This window comes from Electrophorus electricus, chromosome 18 (genome assembly GCF_013358815.1).
Source record: "Electrophorus electricus isolate fEleEle1 chromosome 18, fEleEle1.pri, whole genome shotgun sequence".
Classification (NCBI taxonomy): Eukaryota; Metazoa; Chordata; class Actinopteri; order Gymnotiformes; family Gymnotidae; genus Electrophorus; species Electrophorus electricus.
Genome location: NC_049552.1, coordinates 5,094,443 through 5,118,557, shown reverse-complemented (window position 1 = coordinate 5,118,557; position 24,115 = coordinate 5,094,443). Strand labels below are relative to the sequence as shown.

Here is a 24,115-nt window from a genome sequence, read left to right as displayed (position 1 = left end):
GATTGTGAAAATTGGCAGTAAATTAGTCGGAGGGAATCAAAGACATGGGGAAGATTTGTATAGGGATCGGATTCTGAAAAGGCACTGAAAATAATGGATATACTACATCCTCTCAGTTGGAACACTTACCATCAGGCAGCGCTATGGTTGCTCTAGGTCAACTAGGAACATTTGTAAGAGGTCCTTGTTACCACATGCAGTGAAAACCATAAACTGTCTTGTAATCTACGATGCATTTACGATGTATGTAATCTGTGTGCTATCTGTTGTAAATGTTATGAATGTGAACATTTTATTCTTTAATGCCATGAGTGACCGAAGACAAATTTCTACATTATTGACAATAAATTATCATTCTATTCTATTATAGAATGTGGCCTGCTTTAATCTTTAAATAAATTAAATTTCTTTACATATAAGCAGCTAAACTGGAGGGCATGGGATAGAGAAGGCTATACGCGGATGTCTGTATGTAGCCTTGGGTGTGAGGGAATAGTCAAAGTATGTCGTCCAAATGTGTCAGCAGCAAACCGCGTGGGTGGCATGTGTCTCTCCCTCAACAGAAAATTGGTATGAAATCGACAATTTGTTGGTGTCAGCGTTCACTTAGCAGAAGGCGCCATATGCCACGCAGGGCTTCACAATTAAAACGATTCGCTCCTGCCTTCACGGTTCATCCTCCTGTTCCACATGTCAGGCCTTCGGTGGGCGAACAAAGCACCAATTGAGCGTTCAAATGAGCCGAGCCCAAGGAGACTGTGGTCCTCTCACGCCTAGCCGGGCTATTTCTAATGTGTTTGACTAAAACCTGTTAGGGAAGTTCTCAGTCATGCTAACGTACGCTACAAATTGGATCATATTTAACTTCTCATCTTTTTAAATAACTTTACATAAATTATTTATATGGTGGCTTAGCACGATAGGAAAATCATCGAAGATAATTAAATATCAAAAGCAGACTAATATCTAAGAACCTGACAGTCCAAGTGTGAGTTTCGCTCTGATAGAAGTTCAGGTCCTAGAAAATGACTATAATTCTGTGAAATGATAGCTACAATGAAAACTTTGGAATTTATCCCACAGATGTGCATACATGCTCGAAAATGAAAAGTATAATTTAACTCAAAAATGAATAAAGGAAACAACTATTACTTCATTTATGTATAATGCTGATTAATTAATTAATTAAAAATACATGTCTATTACATAATGCCAGTACATATTTCAAAGACTATTATACATTTGCATGCCATGCTAATTATATATATATATATATATATATATATATATATATATATATATATATATATATATATATATAGAGAGAGAGAGAGAGAGAGAGAGAGAGAGAGAGAGAGAGAGAGAGAGAGATACACACATTTTACAACTAATCATTTTTTTTTACAACTAATTAATAGTAATAGTAAACTATCTTCTCTGCAGAATCAATTGCAGTATTATCAACAAGTTTATTGTTTCAATTTTAAGCTTTTGTTTTACTTTTGATGCTAGCTTTTGATGAACCGTGCTCAGGTCTAAAGCAGATGCTGAATTTAGGTTTGTGTTTGTGTACAATATGACATAAGAGCCATTCATCATCCCTATTGTAGCTCACATCCTACTGATGGTCTGGGTGTAATTCTGGATAGATGTCTGAAAGTATGCTTGTGTGTTCTTTTTTGGCTGGAAAATAATGACATAGCACTTTGGCACAAAGTAGCTCAGTAGGATACCAAATAAGCTAGATAGCTGGGCTATAGCATGGAAAAGCTGGACATAAACACTCTTATATGTGATTTCTGCAGTGAAGTAAAAGGACCAGCTGATATAGAATAAAAGCATACTGTAAGTTATGGATTTAGCCTCATTGTAGTTTTTTGGTAGATCAGTGCCCATGTAGGAGAAGGTGAAACAGAGAACACTGAGGAACCAAATTAAGAACACCATCATGTAGAATGGAACTTTGGCCCCTGATGAACAGCCCAGAATAATTTCATCTTTACAAGATAATTCATCCCTGAATGGAACAGGAGTTTGGATAGTTACCCATAAAATGCAAAAAATGAATTGAGCAATGCAAATGATAACTATAACAAGCCACTGGCCATTGTACTTTACCCACCATCTGTAAACCTTGGGAAACTTGGCGGCCATTTTGAATACACAGACAATTTGAAAGGACCGCACACCCATGCAGGAGAAACAGACTAAGTGGAAAAAATAAAACATGGCATTTCTAAAGACACAGTGTACCACTGTTGGATGTCCAAAGAAAAAGAAAACGCTTATACTGGCCAAAGACAACGAGGCTAACATCAGGAAACACATATTGCCACCTGCAGACTTCACTACTGGCGTGTTGTAATTGTATGAGAAAAGGATGGTAACTGCAATACAAGAAACAACCAGGGAGGCAGCAGAGAGCATGACCAGTATTGACAGAGGGTCTGCGAAAGAAAGATGCATGATGGAGCGCTTCTTACAGATAATGCTTCCCTCTTGTGACCACTCCTCTGCATTACATGGGACACATGTGTAGGGGTCTCCTGAAATAAGGCAAAAGAAGTTAAATAAATACGCGGATGTCTTAGCTCTGAACTCTAAATAAAGTAATGCACCTTTCATAAAATATAATATGAGTGAAAAAAGCAGCCAATTTAAAAGTAGGTCTACTCCGAGCAGAAGTAAACTATATTTTATTATTATTATTTCTTAAATATTGTTGGTAATCCTGTGTGACTTCTGTCAGAAAGGGAACAACATTAAATGAGTTACTCTCGCTGTGAAAGGAAAAGAACATAATAAAACCAAAAAAAGAACATAGTAGAACAAAGTTTGTTTGTTTTTTCCCCACAAACTTCCCTTTCGTGCACGCAAAGATACGTAGAGGTAGGCCCACACACTTCACACTTCGCATGCTTGCGATATCAGAAATAAAATGACATTGATTAAGCTATTCAGATTTCATTCCGAATGTACGTGGAGACTTGTTCATATACCGTGGCACTGACTCCCAACAATTACGCCAAAAAAACTGAGGCCGCGAACACGCACGCTCTTCAGAAGTAGAAAGACTCCATTTCAGCCTCCTTAAAACCCTAGTGTTCATTTAACTACAGCTAGCTGGCTTTTAAAGGCTTAACAACACATCACGAACAAGAGGATAAGCTACCTAACCGAGCCTTCAGCTTTATCTTGCCGTCTAGTTTTCTAATAAGATAATTTGCTAAAATGTGCAGGCAAAATGTGTCGACTGGAACTGCATTGCGGGACCTACATCGTCTACGGAATTTGAGTTGAGCAGCAATGTAGGACCAGTAGTCACGCGATATAAATTATAAGGGATAAAAATGATGACTTTTAAAATGTTCTGGACATTCTCTAGTGCAGTAGAAAGCCTCTGAAATGTAGCCATTACAAAAATAAACGTACCGCTCTATTGAACTACCTTACAAATATCATTTTGTTTATATAGATATAGTTTGTTTGTTTTTGTTTTTTTAAACGGTCGTCAGATTATTCAGCTTCCGATTTTAAGAACTCTGAGCATTTTTAGCTTTGTTAATGATACAGAACAGCCAACGTAATATAGACTTAGTCAGAACCTAGCGTGGAAATATATTTAATAACAAAGACTTAATGTATGTGGACAAATGTTTGTTTGGCATGACAAGGGCTTTGGCAGTTCTACTAGTGGTCTGATAAAATTAGTGAGCTACCTGTCTAAATGAAGCCTGAGTTATTCATATTAATATCATATCATTAATATTAGTATTATAACAAGTATTTTGAATAGAGAAGTAGAAGGCAAAGATCAGTATCATTGTTCTGACATGAACCAGAGCTTCCTTAGTACATGTCCAGATCAGGAATTACACTTTGGGAGCCTTTTAGCATATAATACTTACGAGTAACGTTTATGTAGGTGTCACTTGGGCAGATCTTACACTGAAAACAGCATGCCTGAGTGTGATCCTTTTCCCTATGATATCCCTCCGTACACTCGGCAGAACATTTTCCAAAAGGTGCCTTATAAGGACAAGAGTTTCATTATCAGCATTTATGGAGAGCCCTGCTGTGATACTCTGGGCTGTCAAAGAGGGTTTTACTTAACTTACAGAGATATCATTAACCCATTTGATGAGGGTCGTGTTGATGGTGAAAGTAATTTTTGGATATGTGTTGTATACACCAATCATTTCAATGAATGGGGGATTAGCCTCAGTGCGCCAGAGGACCACTCCATAACTGACACAGGGATCCCCATTTATATCATATTTTACTTGCTGGCCATTGAGAGAAAAATCCAGAGTCTTCATTTCCTTCAGAAGCTGCAGAACATCAGACAAAATGCTGCATTTGACAGATTTGTAAAAAAACAAAACAAAACAATAAACCTCCCAAAACATCAATGACACGTCATGAGAATGAGATGTAAACACATTCAACGTACCATGAAGGAGTGAACAGGTATGCTCCTGTTGCAGCCATTTGTACCACAGTGTAAAACTTTGTGTAAAGCATGTGCTGTTGTGTAGACTGCAGCATAAACAGGAAAAGAGAAAGTGGGATTTTCATTTATGATTTCCACTGAGCTTAAGTTTGTGCACTTTTCACAGACTTGATTGCACGTATTTTGCCCTTCACTTCCCACAGACTCATTTTGTCTGTAGGTTCTGTAGATGAACTTGTCAAATCCAGGTAGATCCATCACTTTCTCTGTAATGCCAAAAATGTTGCCAATGTTCTGAATTCCTGGTTCATTTTGAAGTTGTTTGTTCATAGACCAACCCTCACCAGCAATCCAAACTTTATTTCTGATGTTGTTCTTTATAGCTGATTTGATAACATTTTCTGCTATTCTTTGCATAGAGAAAACTATAATTACTTTTATGTTGAGTTTTTCAATTTTCTGAAGTGTTAGACGGTAATCAGAGTTTTCAGAGAGTAATTCTTGATAGGCTAGGCAGATGTTATATTGTGTACTATATTGGTAAAACAAATTTAAGCCATCTTGGCTGTAGTCATCTTTGCTGCCAATAAAGGCAACCCAGTTCCATCCAAACCTTTTAATAATGAGAATAATTATCCATATCAGGTCTTTGTTGCTAGGCACTGTTCTTAAAAAAGAAGGGTACAGTTTTTTATTACTTAGTTCATAACTTGATGATCCATAATTCACCTATAAACAGAAACAATAGAAAAGTGACTTTATAAACAATTGAAAACAAATTAAAATCCTACGGCAGTCAGGAGTCAAGGGTATCATTCTAATGTGAAAAAACAGAATAAAATCATTTCTTTACCATTGGAATGAGGTCCAACATGAAGAATGGTGCAACAGTAATAGTTCTAGTACTTTCATATGGACCAATGACAGCAATTATTTTTGGCTGATGGTTGTTGAGACGTCTATACACTGGAACTGATCCATTTTCAGAGATAAAAGTAAAGACTGAGGGGAAATTTTGTGTATTTGAGCAGTGGTCAAAGATCTCATAGCCAAGCGACACACTGGGCAGGAGGGTTGAGGAGTTGTTGATCTCCGCAACCGCAAACCTCATCACCTGGAGCATGTGATACGATGACTTATCAAATGCATACCTGCAGCAGGAGCAGAAGAAGACTGAAAAAAAATTCTCAATCTACTGCAAAAAGAAACCACCATCACTAATCACTAATGCATTCATCAGGTATGATTTTAGATATACAAACCAATATGTATTTTGCACAAAAACCATTATTTTTAGCCACAACTGAAGCTGATTGCAAGGACCAAATTTCAAGTATTTGCCACAGCTAAGAACTGATTGTAACTTTAATGTACACAAACTCTGCATGTGAATAGATATGCATATTGTCATTCTTGTCAATCTTAAATGTCTTAACTGAGAGATGTTAACCTAACAATGAACTGCCCAGTTTCACAAAGATGATATTAATATTTATTAATATATTGATAGATCCCTGTAAAGTACCCTAATGCCAGTTTTGGGTGCATCCTGATTTATAAATATATTGCAGTGTGTATCCATTTGATACCAAATTGTTTTAACTAAAAGGTTTAGAGAAAGAATGTGCACCACCTACCTCTGGCATGCAAGGGCCACTGGGTAGACCTGGCGTTTTGGTCGAAGAATATTTAACGAAAATAATCCACCCAACAGATAATCACCCTGCAAGCTGAAGTCAGATGCTGAGCAAGCAATTTTGAAAAAGAGAAGACTGGAAACATCCAAAAGAAAAACATAAACAGCAAGCCACCGCATTGTGCCATGTAAGACATTACGTGACACAGCGCTGTGTTGTGAGAGGCAGCTGGAAGTGGGGATGTAACATCCGTATCCACTTTACATGCAGGTGATCCACGGCAATTTGATTAAACCACTACATGCATCATTTCACATATAATTTCCATATTACAACAACATATCATTACAAACATACTGCATATTCTCTATAATTACAAACAAATACAAAACAAGTATATATATATATATATATATATATATATATATATATATATATATATATATATATATATATATATATATATATATAACAATCTTTTTCTTCGAAAAAGAAAGTGAAGCAACATTAAACACCACATTACAATTACATTTGTTGAGCCATAAAATCTATTAAATGTACATTCAATAAGCATTAATTTACCCAATTTCTATCTTGCATTTAGAAGGACTGTGAGACTACTTGCTATTATTAATTACAACAAAGGCAAGAACTCCACCACAAAAATAATCCTAAACAGAATTTAGTAGGCTTTCAGTGTATGGTATAAATCTACATTTTGCTAATAGTCTTGGTGTAAGTCTGAATTGAAGTCTGAAAGTATGCAGGAGTGTTTTTTTGTGGTTGAAAGATAATGATGAAAGACCTTGGGATGAAGAAACTAAACATAATTCCATATGAGCTGGAAAGCTGTGCAGCTGCACTGAGAAGCTGTATATACTGTCCTCTGAGCATCATATATGCTGTGAAATAGGTAATCCAGCACATGTAAAATAAAACCAGGCTAAACGTAATGGATTTGGCCTCATTATAATTTTTTGGAAGATCTTTTCCCATGTAGGAGAAACAAAAGCACACAACACTAAGAAACCAGAGAAAAGACCAAACAAAGACATATGTGAAGGTAGTACCTATGCCACAGGTGAGAATAGTCTGGTCATTAAAAGATGTGTTGTCATTGTAGGGTTTGGGCCTCCCAAATAGAAGCCAAACCCCACAAGCAATGAAGTGCAAAGCAGTGTATACAGCAAGACAAAGCCACTGGCCATTGTACCTCACCCACCAGCTGTAGACCTTCGGGAACTTGGCTGCCATTTTGAAGATGCAAACAATCTGGAAGGAGCGGGCGGCCATGCAAGAAAGGCAAATAGTGTAGAAAAAGATGAAAAGTGTGTCCCTTAAGGCACAGTTCACTGGCTGAGGTACTCCAAAATAGAAGAATGCCCCAATGTTAGACACACTCAAAGAAAGCAACATAAGGAAGCACATGCCGCCACCTGCAGACCTCACGACCGGAGTGTTGTAGTTGTAAGCAAATAGGATGATGACTCCAATGGACAGGACAATGAAGGATCCAGAAGACAACAGAAAAAGCACACAAAGAGGATCCCTGTACTGCAAGTACACAACCGAACGCGTCCTACAGAACGTGCTCTGTTCCTCAGACCATTCTCCTTCCTTACACGGTACACAGGTATAACGGTCCACTAGAACAAAATGGGCGAAAACGAATTCATTTTAGACACGGTTACAGTGATTTAGACATGGTTACAATAATTATTATTATTATTATACATTTTTTAAATTGTGGATGATGTGAATAGGGGAACAGAGGGACATGGTGTGACCTTCAAAATATTTCACTCTGTTTGTATATTTGTGGTCAAGTTATAATAGGTTTCTAGGATCCGATGCACTGTGCAGTTTAGTTTAGCTGGGCTTTTTACACACACTGCAGGACTGCAGACGTGACAAAGGTTCTAACATATTTATGATCAAAGCAATAAAACAAAATTTGTAAGGCTGTACAGTTTTATCTATAATAACAACACATCTTTTAACATCCAGACTATTATTAAAAATTTGCTTGCTGAACTAAACTTATAGTTCCTCTAAGATACATACCCAAAGAGCTTACCTGTGGTGTTGATGTAAGTGTTAGCCTCGCATTTTTTACATTGAAAACAGCACTTTTGTATTGACTGTTGCACTCTTGCAGAACCAGTGTCACATTCAACAGAACAATTAGAAAAAGGAACCTAGAAAATATGGAAAAATCTGTGATTATTTTTTATATTAATGGCATATCTGATCAATTTTGTTTTCTGATATCGCGCAATATTTCAAACCTGAACATTTTGGATAATAGCTGGTTTTTTTCAACTTATTTTTAATCTCTTTAGTAATTAAAATAATTTTTATCAGCAAAGTGTTCAAAGCAACAAATAAAATTAACTTTAATAACTTACTGTGCCATTTTGATACCAGGGAATCAAGTAACTGTTTAATGTAAACTGAACAGGGTGTGTGTCATATGTTCCAACTATCTGAAAGAAGGGGGTTTTATGTGGCCTCCAGAGCACTACAGACAAACTAGCTGGTGGGTCTCCATTCATGTCATATTCAATATCTCTGTTTTGCAATGTGAAGTTTGACCTTTTCACATTTTGTAGAAGCTTGAATGAAAAGAGAAACAAAATATTAAACTGAATAAATCCAACTTTAAATGTTTAGATTCAACTTTTGATTTACATGTGTTTGGCTTGAAACATAATCGTCATTTTGATTCACCATTCTTGGTTTGAAACATAATTAGAATTGAATAATTTCATTGAAATAGCGTGAATATGATCAAAATGAATTGCATTCATCTGCAGTTACACATGTTCTTATGAATTATATATCAGTTAATTATTAAGTGAACAGACGTGTTATTTTCTTTGAAATGAACTCATACCCTAATAGAGGCTTACCAAATAAGGTGGGATATATTGAATTTTGCTGCACCCCATTGCACTGCAGTTAAGTGAGTGATGCAATGCATGGGCTAGGGTGTACACGGCTGAGTAGACAGCAAAAGAAAATGAAGGACTTTCATTCAAAATTGCCTCTGGACTCAAGCTTGTACAATTTTCACAAACTTGATTGCAGGTTGCTCCAACTGGCCCGCCCTCACAGTTCACACACTCAGCAACTTCAGTCTTCAATCGCGATTGGTAGAGAAAGTCTTTGAATCCAATTAAATTCAGAGTAATTTCTGAAACTCCAAAAATGGTTCCAATCTGTCCAATCCCAGGCACACCTGAGAGCTCGCTGTCCATAGACCATGCATCACCTGCTATCCAAACTTTGTCTTTTATATTGATCTTTATAGCTGATCTAATAAAGCTTCGGGCATAGTTTTCCAGGGTAAAAACTATGATCACATTAATATTCAGTGATTCAATCCTTTGTAGTATCTCCTCATTATCTGAAATTGTCTCAAGTTCAGTTGTGTATGCCAAGCATATACCAGTACCGTTAATGTTCTGGCGAAATAAGTCAAGTCCATTTTGACTGTATTCATCATTACTGCCAATGAAAGCCACCCAGTTCCATCCAAACCATTGTATGATTTGAATGATCAATTGTATTTCATTATTGTTGGTTGGTACTGTCCTCAAAAAAGATGGATATAGCAACTTGTTACTTAACGTGGAGCTGGAAGCAGCATAGCTAATCTGTGGGGGAGGGAAACTCATGTATTTACATACATTTATACAGTATGTTTTATTTCACAATTTTTTCTGAGTTGATCAAAAATACTTACCATTGGAATTAAGTCCATCATGAACAATGGTGCAACAGCCAAAGCCTCTTCGCTTCCATATGGACCCACAAGACCAATAACATTGTGTCTATAATTCTTAGAATTTGGTTCCACTTTTATTTGCCCATTCAGAGAGATGAAATCAAGATAAGAAGGTAAATTCTGAATATAATAGCAAATGTCAAAGATCTTATAGCCAATAGAAACATTTGGCAGAAGTGTAGAGGAGTTATTGATTTCTTCTACAGCAAACCTCATCACCTCAAACTTCCGATAATCCGCCATTGAAAATGAAGTCCTGCATTGGAAAGGTAAAAAGATGGCACATCCGTTCAGGACAGAAAAGTTTAAAGACTGACTTTTCTTGATATCCATCAGAATGAGCAGTCATGGTTGTTAAAGCCAACCTAGAGACCTGTATCAATTATTCCTGTTGCTATTGTACTTGATGTATTTAGTAGTGACTGCAAAACTACATCATAGAAAGAGTATACAGTACTTAATGTGAAAGTTTTATGTACTCACGTTGAGCAATTAAGAGCCACAGGAAAACTCGGGATTCCTGGATCAGCAGCTGAATGCACAGAAAAAACACCCCCAATTATATAGTCACCTTGTAAGGTAAATTCAGAAGCTTCACAATCATGTTTAGCAAAAAAAAGGAACACAAAATTCAAAAGACAGTTTAAAGGGGAAGAACACATCATTGTCCTTTGTAATGAAAATATAACAATATGACAAACAGAACACTAGTTATAACAATTAGACAGAAGCTGCCAAGATCATTTGGACTACTTTACATAAACTAATTTGCATTTGAAGGCAAATGTAATTTTGCATATGCGTCCAGAAACACTGACCTAATACCTCATTTGAAATTTCTAAAACCAATTCAGCATAGGCTACTTAGCCATATAGTCATTCGTCTTTGAGTCAATATACTTGTCATAATAGCAGTTTTAATAACACTTATCAACCATCACTCAGTTTAATAGAAACACTTACCTTTTACCTGCACTCCTTGGCCATTCTATTAGCTTCACATATATGTAGCTACATTTTATAGGTGTTTAACTGCAGAACGTTTCTGATCTGTTGCCATAGACAATTTACCCATTACCTTCAACCCTGTTCGTGCCTGGTCAGTATCTGGTCAGGTCCATTCATTTGGATTTGGGTATTTGGATATTATGAGCATATCAAGTTTTCACACATCAGTGTTACTGCTGGGCTAGTTAGTCACCCATAATTATCCAACCAACAGTGGTTCTGTGGTTAGAAACTGATCAAGAAACTGAGAAACTGATCAAGAAACTGAGCTGGAGGATCGCTGACACAAACCGTGTGTGGCAACAGACTATAGTCTCTAACTGTACACCTCCAAGTTTTATTTAATGTAAAGGGAATGATTTTAAGCACGTTTACTGTACAACTTAGAGATCACAAAGAAATCTTCAAAATGCGCACTTTGTTTCAAACTCTATTTTAGACACAGCACTGGGACCATGCAGCGAATCCAGGAAAACGCCTGACCAGCTGTCTAGAATTCCATGCCTGCCTTCTGTGTAGAGCAAGGTTCCCTGGCTACACATGCCGTACCACCAAGCTGGCATCGGCATGCCCTGCAGGAAGGGGCTGTTCACATTTTTTATTACTGCAATTTTCATTAGCCATCTGCAAATATTATGCTAATATAATCTCACCAGGAATGAAAAAAGGATGAAACGACTCCTTCGACAAACATTTTGCAATAACATAACCTACTTTTGCTTCACAGTTGTCTATTACTTTTAAACTCTCATGAGCATGTCTCATTATATCCAGAATTAGATAAGACATCACACGCAGTGTTGGTTGCTTTTGAAGTCATAAAGTAAAATTCAGTATAAAAAAAATTTGCATTACAGTCAATTTCTATTCGCAAATCTGGGTCACAACCTATAACTTACTTGAAATTTAATGTAAATCAAATATTCCTATCACTTTAAATGTTTTGTCAGGGAAATGCTCACTGAGAAAAAAAAAATGAGTAGAGAACCTTCTGTAGTTCAGAGCTAGGATTAACCTGTGGAAATCCAACTCTGAGACCTGTAGGAGGCTAGTTACATTATTTTTGCATCAACATATGATTTTTCTCCAGCATGTTTTGTACATATTGTGCGCTATTTATTTAAACTAAAGTTTGCATGTAGCGGAAAATGATTGTTTTGACAGGGACTTTAAAAACAGATTTAATCATTTTGCTTTATTTCTTCACCCCCTTTTCCTGCCATGAAAGTGACTCATGGATTACTGATGGAAAAAAAGAGCAGAAGCATGTGCCCTTTAGTAGATTACTGGCTGGATTACCTTTTAAGGTAATCTGAGAACAGACTGGTTTAGAAAAATACAATTTATTTGAGCAACTTTTTGATGACCCACTTCTCATTTAGTCAGGTTTACACTACATTCCCAGATGTGCTGGGTGGACAGGCTATTTCCTACATTGGCCATTATTCTAACAAATGAAATGACAACAAGCACTATCAGTTGAAACATGTGAATATGTATTTATACATAGTTTGCTAAGGATAAGATACAGGTTTTGACAATAAATTGATAACACTATAAGACTGCTTAAAGGTATGGCTGATCACTGGACAGCGGTAGCTCTTTTGGCTTGGATCCAGGAAGGACAGGAAGTTTGGTCTGTGCTGGGCCTTCACTGTGAACACACAGAAAACATAGAAGTAGAAGGTCAGGGATAACTGGATCAAGTGTAGAAGGGAACGAATGTGATTTTTATTCATTATTATTTATAGGTTATTCCAAAAGCTATGTCAAGTCAGCAACTAACGTATGAACACGTGCAGTATTCAACAAATAAAAAAACTTACATCAGAGATAAATAATCAAAATGAAAACACTTCTCTTGTTTCTGGTGAAATTACATGTGCTAAAAAAAACAGAGCCTCATTTGGCCTTACTGCACTTTAGCATTTAAGCTTTTGGCATTAGTGGCACAATGTATGGAGTCAGCAAGTTTGTGGAAGGTTGTGCACATCACATCATATTTCCCAGATTTGTAGCCTTCTGTATTGTTCTATTACAGCAATAAACCTGTGAGCACACCATTATACCCATAAAGCCCTGAATGTGAAGTTTCCTACATACTAGGACACAAACATTTCTCTCAAAGTAATGAAAAAGTGAAAGGAAAAATTGAAGTTCACAAAGCCCATCCCACAGCCATGTTCTGGCCTACACAGTCTGAAATTTTAAAAAATTATATTTATATGTGTGTGTGTGTGTGTGTTCCTTAAGGCCTTCACTGGCATGATTCAACATGCTGAAATGAGGAGGATTTGAAAAGACACGGAAAGGCCCTCTGCTTTGAATAAGTGAGATGAAGAAAATTTACAACGCACAGAAGTGAAAATTGGAAAAAAGCCCATGCCTACCTGGGTTGTGTTTAAACAATATGACAGACTATAAGGCCAATGCAGTTACAAACACAGTACAGTTGACCACAGTGGTACATAACAACTATACAACACCCAGTTAAGGTTGCAAAAAAGGAACCATAAAGACACTGAAGCTGAAATAACTACTTTAAGTAAGGTGATTTTAAATTACCTTCCGGGTGCTAGGGCCTTCTGAGAAGACATTATTATAGTCGGTGAAACAGACTCCCGTCTTCCATCTCTGGTATAATAGTAGTTATTGGCAAATTTGTGGCTGGGACCAACCGGGAGCTTGGGAGGTGGTTGAGTCCTGGCACCAGAACAAGGTCAAATGTATCAGACAGATGTCTCAGGTGGAACCAAGAGTTTAGTAACAGTGAGCTATTAAACCATCTTTATAGAAAGAAGCCATACTATAAATTCATAATTTTGAAATTAACATTATGCATGGCATTTTGGCCCGTCTACACAGCTGCTAGGACGGGTGTTAGGGGTATTCCTTTTGTTGCCCTTCTCGTCCTTTCAGCGTCAACAGATTAACACAAGATAGCTGTATTTTTATATAGTTTGAAATACCAGTGTGCACAACACCGAGGTGGATTTTTTGAAAGGGTTGACTTGAGTTGACTAGGTTAGCATTCCTCACCTTTTTGCTATTTCACCGTAACGTAACTGAAGCTTTTCCTGGAGGTTGTGCTGTGGAGAGAGCAATCATAGCATTGGGTTCAGCAGTCCTTACTAGCTAACCTACATATCTATCTGAATATGATAACGCTGAGAATTATTCAGTTTACTAGTTAGCTAGTAGCAAAGCTCTATGAAATCGTACGGCTTGTCAGTGTCTTATATTACCCACGTATTATGCGTGGATGTCGCTTGGCAATGTCACTGTCGCTAGGAATTTAGGAAATCTGCAAGACGTCTTTTGTTAACCTACTGGCTATAATTAATTATATCGCTTACCCCTGATAAAAAATTCCGTAGTCTCTGAATAATCTTTGTTGCTGTCGCCATAGCTGATTTCAAGGTGAAAAATCTGTCTTCATAGAGGCTGAATCAGAATCAGCTGTAGTTTTAGGACTCAACACTTCCAGCAACGGACATTGCGTTTAGCAAAACTGATCTGAGACCAGTTTGCGGCCCTTGTTTGTAACGCCCTCGAAACGGAAATAACTTTCTTCTATATCCCTAACAATTACGACCGGAAACTAAAAGTGCATTTAGCGCCCCCATGGCCTCACAGGAGAACTGCAATAAGCTCACGCGTTTATTGCTCAGTGAGGTTTTCTCAAGAATGTGCTCTTTAAACTGGCCCAAATTCACCAACGTAACAGTAAACTGCTAGTGATTCAAAGTGTGCAGACATAGTATACGAGACAGACTATTTATGTATCAACCCACATTACAGAGGACACAGTCGTGAGGGAGGAGGGCATCTACCAATCCCACCATTTGTGTAGCCCTATTATATGCTACAAACCAATATAGGATATTTATTGTTGTTTAATTAATAAATTGCTGTTAATACTAGTGTAAAAGTTAAACTTTTAAAATTTAATATCTAAATATGTATTCAGGATGTGTTCTTTTTTCAGTATATGGAGTAGGCTATATTACCTACCTCACTGTTGGAAATTCCTAAAACACAGTCTTATTAGAACAAGATTTAAGGTTAATATCTTATTTCAGGTCTGCCAAAGCTATCGTAAACAGATTGGCCTATACTTTATGACTAAGGCTACATCCAAATCTGTGTAAAATACTAAACAGTATGCCAAATTAAGATTAAGACCACAAATTAAGATCAAAACTATTTAACCACACAATGGTTGCACCTCATGTATGACACTGATTCAGTAGACGGTTCTAACAATGTGCCAAAGCTATTTGTTTATGTGCTAACAATACATACTGAAAAAAATGCCAATGTACTCATTGTACTCAGGCAAATCATATCTGCAAATGACATCAGAATTTAATGTTAAATGTGTGTTAATTGTGTGTTAAATGTTATCTCAGAACACACTACTAGTCATACTTTGTCTCAAATGTTGACACTGTCAGTAAAGGACAAGAAAGTGTGTCTTCATTGGGGACAGTAACATCAACACTGAACTGTTGAGGAGTTGAAAAGAGTTGCTTGATTGGACAAATACACACTCATTCTGTACTGATGGAAGGATCAAAATTTGGCACAAGCGATACAACTCCATGGTGCTATCCTGTGTGGCGTCAACATGACAGGTCAGCGCTTCATGTCATTTCTTCACGCCTAAAGTTTGTCCACATTCAGATGGAGACTTCCAGAAAGATTGTAGACCTTGTCATGAGACACACATTGTCACCTAATGGTTCCAGGAATATTTATGGCATTTAAATGAGCTATTAAATGAGCTATTCATTGTTTCAAAGGTCTGCACAGTCCAGAATCTCAACTCCATCAGTCATTTATGGGATGAGTGGAAAGGGCTGTTTGCAGCAAAACTGTGCAGCTGTCTGATTTTCAGCAACAGTGCCAGGCAAACATTTCTGCATGGTACAATACTCCTGCACAGTGTATCTAGCATCCAGGCAAATTTGTGCCCAGGCAAATTCATGCCTTTCTTGAGGCAAAAAGCAGCGCAAAAAATGGATACATGTTACACATTAGCAATTTAGTGTATATAGACTTGACTCAAAACATCAACATTAACAAATGATCAATTCATTAGTACAAATATGTGACTTTAAGACACAATAAAAGACTAAAAGCCACAGAACCAAATGATGCTCAGTAGCTCTGTTTCATAGCTGTTAGCACTTGACAAATTTATACATTTGTCAAGTGCTAAAAGCTATGAAGCTGTTATATAGCACTGCTTGCACAGCTGATGAAAGACCTCTATCCAACCACATTCTGTTTCTCTGGAAACCCTGTGTACTTTACTACAATTTTGAATATTTCTAGATCCCTTACTACAGTACACTGTAGTTGCTCACCTAGAATCTTTGTGGGCTATGGGCTCTTAAGAGCAGAGTAATTGTTTTCACTGAAGGCAGATTTGAAGTAAAAAATATCATCACTTTAACTTTGCATGCATTGATGCAGGGAGGTTTAAACTGAATTATTTGATCATTTTTAGGCTGTAGGTCAGAATTGTTAGGCTTTCAAACAGTACATCTCAACTTTTCCTACTGTGTCAAGCAGTTATAATTTTGGTCATTGTATGTTTCAGCAGTTTTAAACTATTAACTGACACACCTTCAATATGTAACACTTGTTAGAGGTTTTAGATGTCTGGTAAAGGCCTAAGTACTAAAACGCTCAGCAGAAAAAAATTGTGAGATGCAATGGCGAGTGAACTTTTACTTTATTGGCTTTTTTTATCGGCTTTTCACAGAGCGTTTCTATCTTCGTATGCCTCTGCAGCCTTTGCTGGTTGTGTGTGCCACGGGCGCGACGTGGTTCAGGGGACCACCCCAAACCTTCGTGCTGCCTCGCGCTTGCCAGGGAGAGCTCGTGCGACTCGGATCGTTCTGTTATGAGCTTGGACTGAACAGGAACGTTACTTGCACGGCAGTTCCCCACCTGAAAAGTCTACAAATACGTATTTTAACTGAGTTTAGAAAGAAGAAGGATAATACAAGGGGTAAGGAACATTCTTCCATTGCTTTAGTGGTTTAAATGCATAGGACAACGGTCTTACGAAAGGTTAGCTTGTGGCTAATTTGATTCCTCAGATTCTCTGGTAACTAACAGTAACGACAACACCTACGTTTTTTTTCGCCTACGTGTTAAAGTATAATGTATCATTTAGGCTACTAGGTATATGAGTTTAAATAACAAAGTAACCCAGGTATCTCACTTTTAACCAACTGGCAACTTTATGCCAGGCTTTTTTGCTTATGCGTAACACTGTGTTCAGGATACTAAATTATTATTGTCCCGTCCAATCCTCCTATGGGAAGAATGATATCAAGTTGCCACCTCAAAACTCCCAAAATAAATTATATTGGAATTCAAAACGATATCTTTTTTTGGTTGCGATGTGACTGCATGCTTTACTGCAAGCTGTCGTTGTTCACGTAGTTAAAAAAAGGGCTGGCTTACTGAAGTAGCCTACCTTTTAATTTCCAAACCTGTTAGTTTATAAAGGTTGTGTTACTCAGTTTATACGGTTTGAATGTATGCTTTTTTTTGCTTTTGTAAAAATAAACTTTGAGATGGTTAAAAAAAATCTTGTGCGCGGAAATGCGTTAGAGGAGACACGCCCATGTAAGATTTCATTCTCTTTTATTTAATGAATGATTCAAAGAATTGGAAACGCAACGGCGAGGGAACCTCCTTTGCTAGCCAAGTCTGTATGTCCTTAAACAGCATATGGCTGTAAATCTATTTGAGAAACGCGCTTTAAATACGTCTTGTAATATGGACAAAAAAAGAAACGTACATAAACAAAAAGTTTATGTATTGCGACAGCAAAGAATTGATGGAAATATCGTTACTACATGGGCAATTGATCGATATTACTAAACCCAATTAGAATGTAGCTACGTTTGGCGCCTGTGTTTTACCAAAAAGTTTACAGTAAGAATATATGTTTTAACCTATGTAACGTGATGTCATGTTTGTCACTGGGAACAAAGAAGGCAACTGTCTTTAATAATGAAGTTAAGTTGTTGACTCGAGCTCAGAAAACTGAACTTGCTTTCTAAACGGTAAACTTTCACATGCTTCATGTCTCCAGATTCTATTTATGGATCTTTCCTCTGCTTGGATCTGTACCCTCTCCTTCATTTCCTCAAAGGATACAGAAGCTCCCCAAGCACTGCTATTTTCAAATATTCTTGTGTGAAAACATATGTAGAGTGAACAGGACCCACCTATGCTTTGTTGTACACATGTAGAAAGTCCAGTTGATGCCGTAGGAAAGCTTGGCTACAGTTAAATGCTTAACCTAGTGCCAGTTATATAAAAATATATATAATTCACTCTTGCACTTTAGTGCCTTGCACTTACAGCACAGAGATAAAGCACTTCTGCGTACTCTTACTAATTTTTATTCTGCCCTATGTACTACCTGCTTCAGCCCAATTAACAAGATACTTGCTCGCTCAGCAGGCTGTGTATCTCATAGTGTTTACTGGAACCACTTTACAAGTTTCCACCCATGGTGCTTTGCAAATTGCTTTTTTAAATAATCTTTTCTTGTGGTGCAATGAGCACTGTCTGGGGCCGCAGGCATATGTTTCTACAGCCAGACTGTTTTGTAGTTGAAACTTCTGAGAGGTGCATTTCAGCCTCTTATAGCAAATTCATAAACTTTACTAAACCTACCATAAATGTCAGTGGCCAGTAATTTAATTGAATTTGGTCTCTTACCTTTTCCATTTGGTTTGAGGTAAAGTGTACATGAGTCCAATAAAAGATGTAACCACCTAAACACTCATCATATTCGGAATTTCTTTAGTGGTTTTGCAGAGGTGTATCATTCTGGCAAGTATTTTTATTGGGACATATGATATTTTAAATGGCCACAACAGTTAAGTCAAGACATTATTGACTTGGTCCTTCTGGCCAGTTTGAGAAGGCCCTGGAGTACTGTGGAGGATGCTGGTGGCAACGTGTGTGGTTCCTCTTAATTTTTACTAGGGTTCCTTCTAACACTTGAACACTATGTTTGCAGAGTTCGTAGACACGGCAGCCTTAATGGTAATGCAGTTAAATTAGCCTAATTAGCTAAGTAGGCAAGTTTTTTTAAGAGGTCTTCTCAGATTGAAGCCATACATAGTGCAATTTTACTGGGCAGTAGAGCTTTTATTAATCAGGTTGTGAAGACAAGGTATTTCCTTTGAAGGGTTTTTTTTGGAGGCATAAAATGTCTAATACATTTTTTGTTCAACATGGCCAAGGATTTGTAAACAAAGGGGACACTCAGTTATCCTTACATGTGCCCAGTTTTAGATGAGTTTTAGATATCCTTATATGTGCCTAGTTTTTTATTCACATTACTGTAAGTATTCTGCTCATGTATGATTCAGAGGAGCTCAAGCCTAAAGCTTGTTTATGTAGTCTGTTGTCTAACAAGTTATTTACTGCAGTAACAAATGTGCTTTATCGTAGCAACATTTTGGAAATGTAACTCAACAGAACAAAAAAACAAAAAGAAATGACAAACTTGATGATAATAAAAATTCAAAAAGTTCATGAGAGTGGACATTTTATGCAGTCTGTAACCACAGACTGCACCGAACTGCAACATTAAATAAAATAAATAATAAGAATTCCATATCTAGATACGTTTAGGTACTCTGGAGGATGTTTTATGTTAGACTGCAGTTTGATGATGTTTTGCTAGTTCTTTTGATGTTATACCATTTCAAAGACATGTTAATTATCAACATTTCAGTTTGTAATAATAATGCACATCTTATTTTAACTACAACAAATGTGGCTGGTGTGGGAAAGAAACTTCTGCATACTATGAATTAGAGAGAAAATACTGGAAGAATATTACTGCTAAAGTTGATAGGATTTTGTACATGCACACTCAGTTTGCATGGTTTATGGCCAAGTATAAGTACAAAATTTCAGAATACAACATAATTATTACTTTTCTCAGTCAGTTAGGGTCTGCCATTATTGAATCAAAGAATGAAATAGTCATGCTGCATATATTCATAGTGTCTAAGCACAGGGAAATCAGAAAGAGTGTTGTCTAATTGAATCAACAATGCCTCAAGAATCCAGAATACAACCTTAAACGTTAATGGGCTGTTTTTCACAGGGAGACACTATTTTGTTTAGTTGCTTTTAGCAACAGACACTTGATGTGAATGTCACACTGTATTCCCTCACTCTGGTTCCTGGGCTTTATCAGGTCCGCGTGTCCTTAGCTTTAAGTCATTTTCAGGCAGCTAGACGTTGATACCATGAACAGCTGGATGGAAAACGCTGTAACAGGAAGGGTGCTGTGGTGTCTAGAATAATGGAATTCCCCTTGGTTCTGCAAGCAGAATCCACATTAGTTGGGGCAACCCAAAGCTTGGTTATTTCTAGTGCTCTGCATTTAAACAGATTTATAGCTTTTGCAGGATGTTAAGTCAGTTTGTTTTTAGTTGTCTCCTATCTCAAGTGCTCTTGGCCATAGGGGCCCAGTATTGTGTCCCTTTTTTGCCAGTGGTCGTTTGTCCTCATTTTTGAAGAACTGCGTGTCTTCTGTAACAGTGTGTATCTGCAGTAGATGATATGCCTGTTCCCAGATTGACCAGGAGAGGATGTTGCGCCTTGCTTCCCCTGAGAGGCTTTGTTTTGGCTAACCTTGCAGGAGCCCGTGGTATGTAATGGGCTGTTTTATGTGCGGTTTTCACTTTGTATGCTTTTCAGTACTGTTACATCTCTATGCTTCTGTTCCACACGTACACTACTTGCTTGTATATTTAAACTGTCACACAGTTTTCACAATTATTGAATTTGTGTGTTCTTCCAGAAGTTGTGACTTTTAAAGCTTTATTTTCTGTTTGTTTTTTTTTGTTTTTTGCCAAAGCTAATTTAAGTCTTTTTGAGCAATACCTCTTTACTGAAGAGTGTCAAGAAGTATTATTTCAATAAAGAAATTTGCAGCTCTCCCCTGTCCAGTCCTTCTGTACAGCGTCCAGCTCTTTTGGTAGATGGGTGAGTGAACTACAGAGTAGAAGAAGGAAACGTGGCATGGAAGTGGCATAATGGTTCTTTATCTAGTGCTCAATATGTCCTTTTGTTACACTGAGAGTCAAACCACTTTTTTTAGTTATTTGCGTTTTGCAGAAAGAATGTTAAAGACTTCATGCAAAACAAAATTTATAAGCTCTAGAAATGCTGAACTGATTCTCTAATTATGTTTACTTAGTTGATCATGTGCATATTTTGAATTTACTGGAGGCACTGCCTTTTTTGAATGCAGTGAATGTCTGCACTTGTACAATTTCTAATACATTTGCTTCATTTTTAACATTTATTAAGGCCAGATGCAGATTACATACATCATTATTCAACATCTTTAGTTTGTGAGGGTTCATTGTTTCTAATTTAAGAGTGGCCTGTGTACTGTTGTGAACCATGTAATAAAATCAAATGTCCCATGGCATTTGGAACAGTGAACACTGTATTCTTCTTTAGCCACATCAGCTGATGGCACAGTTGGAGATCGACTGTGATTTGTGTTCTACATTTCCTTTTTTATCCCTCCACCCTGCTGGTTTTGAGGAAGCAGCTTGTAGCCCAGTGATCAGTCGTTTGGCACTTGGAGCCCTGGAAGACAATGGTGTTTCGGGGTGTGTCCCTAGGGACATGAGGGTGTTATCAAATCTGCTTCCCTTCAGGAAACTGCAGATGTGTTGCTGTGCAGGACCGAGGAACAGGAGAGAAAATCCAGCCCATATTTCTGGATTGCACATGTATGCACAAATTGGCGAGGGTACGTTAAGGCATTTTCTCATTTTGTGAAGTTTCTTTGTGTTCAGTCATTCTCCAAATTCCTCAAGACTTTAATTTTGATGCATGTCCTAATTCATGCTGACAATTTGTGTTGATAGCATAAACCCTCTACTTCCCTTTTGGGTAAAAGGGTGGGTGGAGCATGAGGTCACTTTTTCAAAACATGACTCATATTCAGCTAATGCGCCAGTGGAATATTTGTACTAGTGTGACGCCTTTGAAAATCTCATCCACATACGAGTGCTTGACTAACCAGCTAACTGGTTCCCAATGGTTTTTCCTGTGTTTGTCATGTTCGTATTTTTGACTGAAGTATCCTGCACGCGAATGTGTCCGAATTCAAATTCTCCCAGTGGACCTTTTGAAAGTTTTTTATTTTTTGTTGTTGTTTGTGTTAACCTTCCATCCTTGTGTCATGCTGTTAAAAAGCATAAGGGGGCTGAGAGGAATGCACACCCCCCGCCATCCCCCTTCTCATCCCTGTAATTAGGTGCTTATCACCAGGCTGTGTAAACGCTGCGATACGTCCACTCAAAAGAGGAGAGATGGGGGAGTACAGCAAGCTGCTAGTCCAGGAAACGAGCCGACACAGGGTAACGTGGTCGAGCGTGACGGGCTGATTTAAAGCAGGCCCACATCTAGCTGGCCTCTTTGGGTCATATCTAAAAGTTCAGATCCAGTGCTCAGAACATCACGTGAGCTCATGCACCACATTACACTGCTCAAGTGGCAAAAATGCCTGTTAACTTCATTAAATATGACAGCATATTCCCACCTACTTCTTGTGTCACTACAATAATCTCATCTCTTCCACAGCTTGGCACCACAGACTGCCCTTGTTTTGTTTTTTTTTTTATGTTTTTAATATATAACCATCTACACTCACAGGACAAATTACAAGTCCAAGCCTGGTCACATTAGTAGGATGTGAGAGGGAAGTGTGTGGTGGAATGTGCCTGGGGGCCTGAAAAAAAACAGCTCTGCATAACATGCTTTTAACCCCCCAATCTGTGTTTTTCTGATTGCGTGCATGTGTATGTATGTATTAAGTGAGTCTCCATGACCCGGCCCTTCCAGCGCTGTTAAGTGGTAGCCTCTGTCTCTAAAACACATTAAAGGGCATTGAGTGAACATGAGTGAACATGTACATGTGTGGAAAAATTTAAAACTCTTGGAAAAAGGTCACAAAGCAATGTCTGTAAAATGTAATGGGTGCAGTATTCTAAAAGTGTAACTAGCCACTGTCTACATATTACAGGAGCTGTGGTCTAGAAAACATTGGGCTTGGTTAAAATCCTTTAAATTCCTTTTTTCTTGCTTTGTTTTGTTTTTGTTTTGCAGGAAGGGCTGGCACTAGGCTTGGGGTTTCCAGTTTGACACATTCCTTCTTGTAGTGAAGACAGTTAATGTTTTAAGTCTGAAATACTGTTTCAGTAGCATTTTTGTTCATGCTATGCTGCTGTTGCTCCTGATTATTAGTATTATTCACATGATCTGTTTTATAGAGGTGCTTTCTGGCTGAAATGGCTGAGAAATTCCCCGGCGCTTTTAAATGGGCACTCCAGGTGTTTCAGTAAATATTGCATACTGTGTGCATCCATGCACGTACGGATTGCAGACAGAAGCTTACTTGCATATCCTTTTTTTTCCCACATAAGGCACAGTAGGTACTATATGAACAGCTTGAGTAACTTGAATTTGCTTGGTATTCTAAAGCATCTACATTTGTTGCTTAAGTTTTTGGACAGCGGTCTGGTTTGTGGATTTTGCTTGAGTTGTGCTTTCTTTACCCTTATGTTCTTATACTCAGATACTACTCTTAAAGGCTCAAGGTATTAATTATGTTGCCAGTTGTGGAACTCTGTGACATTCTGAGTGCTTGATACACTGACATCTTAAAGCCTCTTCCCCGATGAAACATGTTTCACTATGGATTTCTATCATTGTAGAGGAGTTACCTTGTAACAGGCTAGTTTTATCTTTGCCACAGTCCTCACTATTTTTTAGTTCTTGGCCACTGCTTAACCAGTGATGTCCTCAGGTTCTTCTGCCCTGCTCTCTTTGGTATCAAGTATTATTAGGCATCTTTGCACTTTTATGTAATGCTCCTTCCCACAGGACCTTCACTCACATCAGACATATATATCACATTGACATTAATATGTAAAAGACATTATTATGTAAAACATACATTAATATATAAAATTGAATTCAATTTCTTTTTTCCTCACAGATCCTGAATTGATTTCTGGAGAGGCACTAGAAAGTTCCAAAAGATGACCCAGTCTGTGCACATAAACACCAAACTGCCAAGTTAGTGTTTGCCTGTGAATTTAGCAAAAGTTTACGAAACAGCAGTTGTAACCCTAACACCGATCA

At 37.6% G+C, this 24,115-nt stretch overlaps 4 protein-coding genes across 7 annotated transcripts in view; 1 reads left to right on the top strand and 3 right to left on the bottom strand.

The window, feature by feature from the left end:
• Positions 1 to 1,611: 1,611 nt before the first annotated feature.
• LOC113578211 (taste receptor type 1 member 1) lies at positions 1,612 to 6,269 on the bottom strand. The gene is made up of 6 exons (XM_027011329.2): positions 6,091 to 6,269; positions 5,307 to 5,604; positions 4,454 to 5,182; positions 4,119 to 4,331; positions 3,909 to 4,029; positions 1,612 to 2,546 (listed from the first exon to the last, which is right to left on the bottom strand). The coding sequence occupies exons 1-6, from the start codon at positions 6,267 to 6,269 to the stop codon at positions 1,612 to 1,614; spliced, it is 2,475 nt and encodes an 824-aa protein (XP_026867130.2).
• Positions 6,270 to 6,801: 532 nt separating this feature from the next.
• Positions 6,802 to 10,545, bottom strand: LOC113578212 (taste receptor type 1 member 1-like). The gene is made up of 6 exons (XM_027011331.2): positions 10,364 to 10,545; positions 9,839 to 10,136; positions 9,003 to 9,749; positions 8,499 to 8,705; positions 8,168 to 8,288; positions 6,802 to 7,736 (listed from the first exon to the last, which is right to left on the bottom strand). The coding sequence occupies exons 1-6, from the start codon at positions 10,543 to 10,545 to the stop codon at positions 6,802 to 6,804; spliced, it is 2,490 nt and encodes an 829-aa protein (XP_026867132.2).
• Positions 10,546 to 12,361: 1,816 nt separating this feature from the next.
• Positions 12,362 to 14,433, bottom strand: ndufa7 (NADH:ubiquinone oxidoreductase subunit A7). The gene is made up of 4 exons (XM_027011318.2): positions 14,245 to 14,433; positions 13,928 to 13,977; positions 13,454 to 13,591; positions 12,362 to 12,542 (listed from the first exon to the last, which is right to left on the bottom strand). Exons 1-4 carry the CDS (start codon positions 14,293 to 14,295, stop codon positions 12,455 to 12,457), a joined length of 327 nt encoding a protein of 108 aa, XP_026867119.1. The 5' UTR covers positions 14,296 to 14,433; the 3' UTR covers positions 12,362 to 12,454.
• A 2,291-nt stretch (positions 14,434 to 16,724) lies between these two features.
• kank3 (KN motif and ankyrin repeat domains 3) overlaps positions 16,725 to 24,115 on the top strand; it is a 15,310-nt gene continuing 7,919 nt past the window's right edge. For 2 of the 4 annotated variants that reach the window (XM_027011334.2, XM_027011332.2), the window contains exons 1-2: positions 16,727 to 16,910; positions 23,970 to 24,049. In XM_027011334.2, coding sequence (XP_026867135.2) covers positions 24,013 to 24,049 — 37 coding nt within the window. In that variant the 5' untranslated portion in view covers positions 16,727 to 16,910; positions 23,970 to 24,012. Of the gene's footprint in view, positions 16,911 to 21,621; positions 21,717 to 23,969; positions 24,050 to 24,115 lie in introns of all 4 variants that reach the window. The other 2 variants (XM_027011333.2, XM_027011335.2) reach the window with 2 other exon arrangements.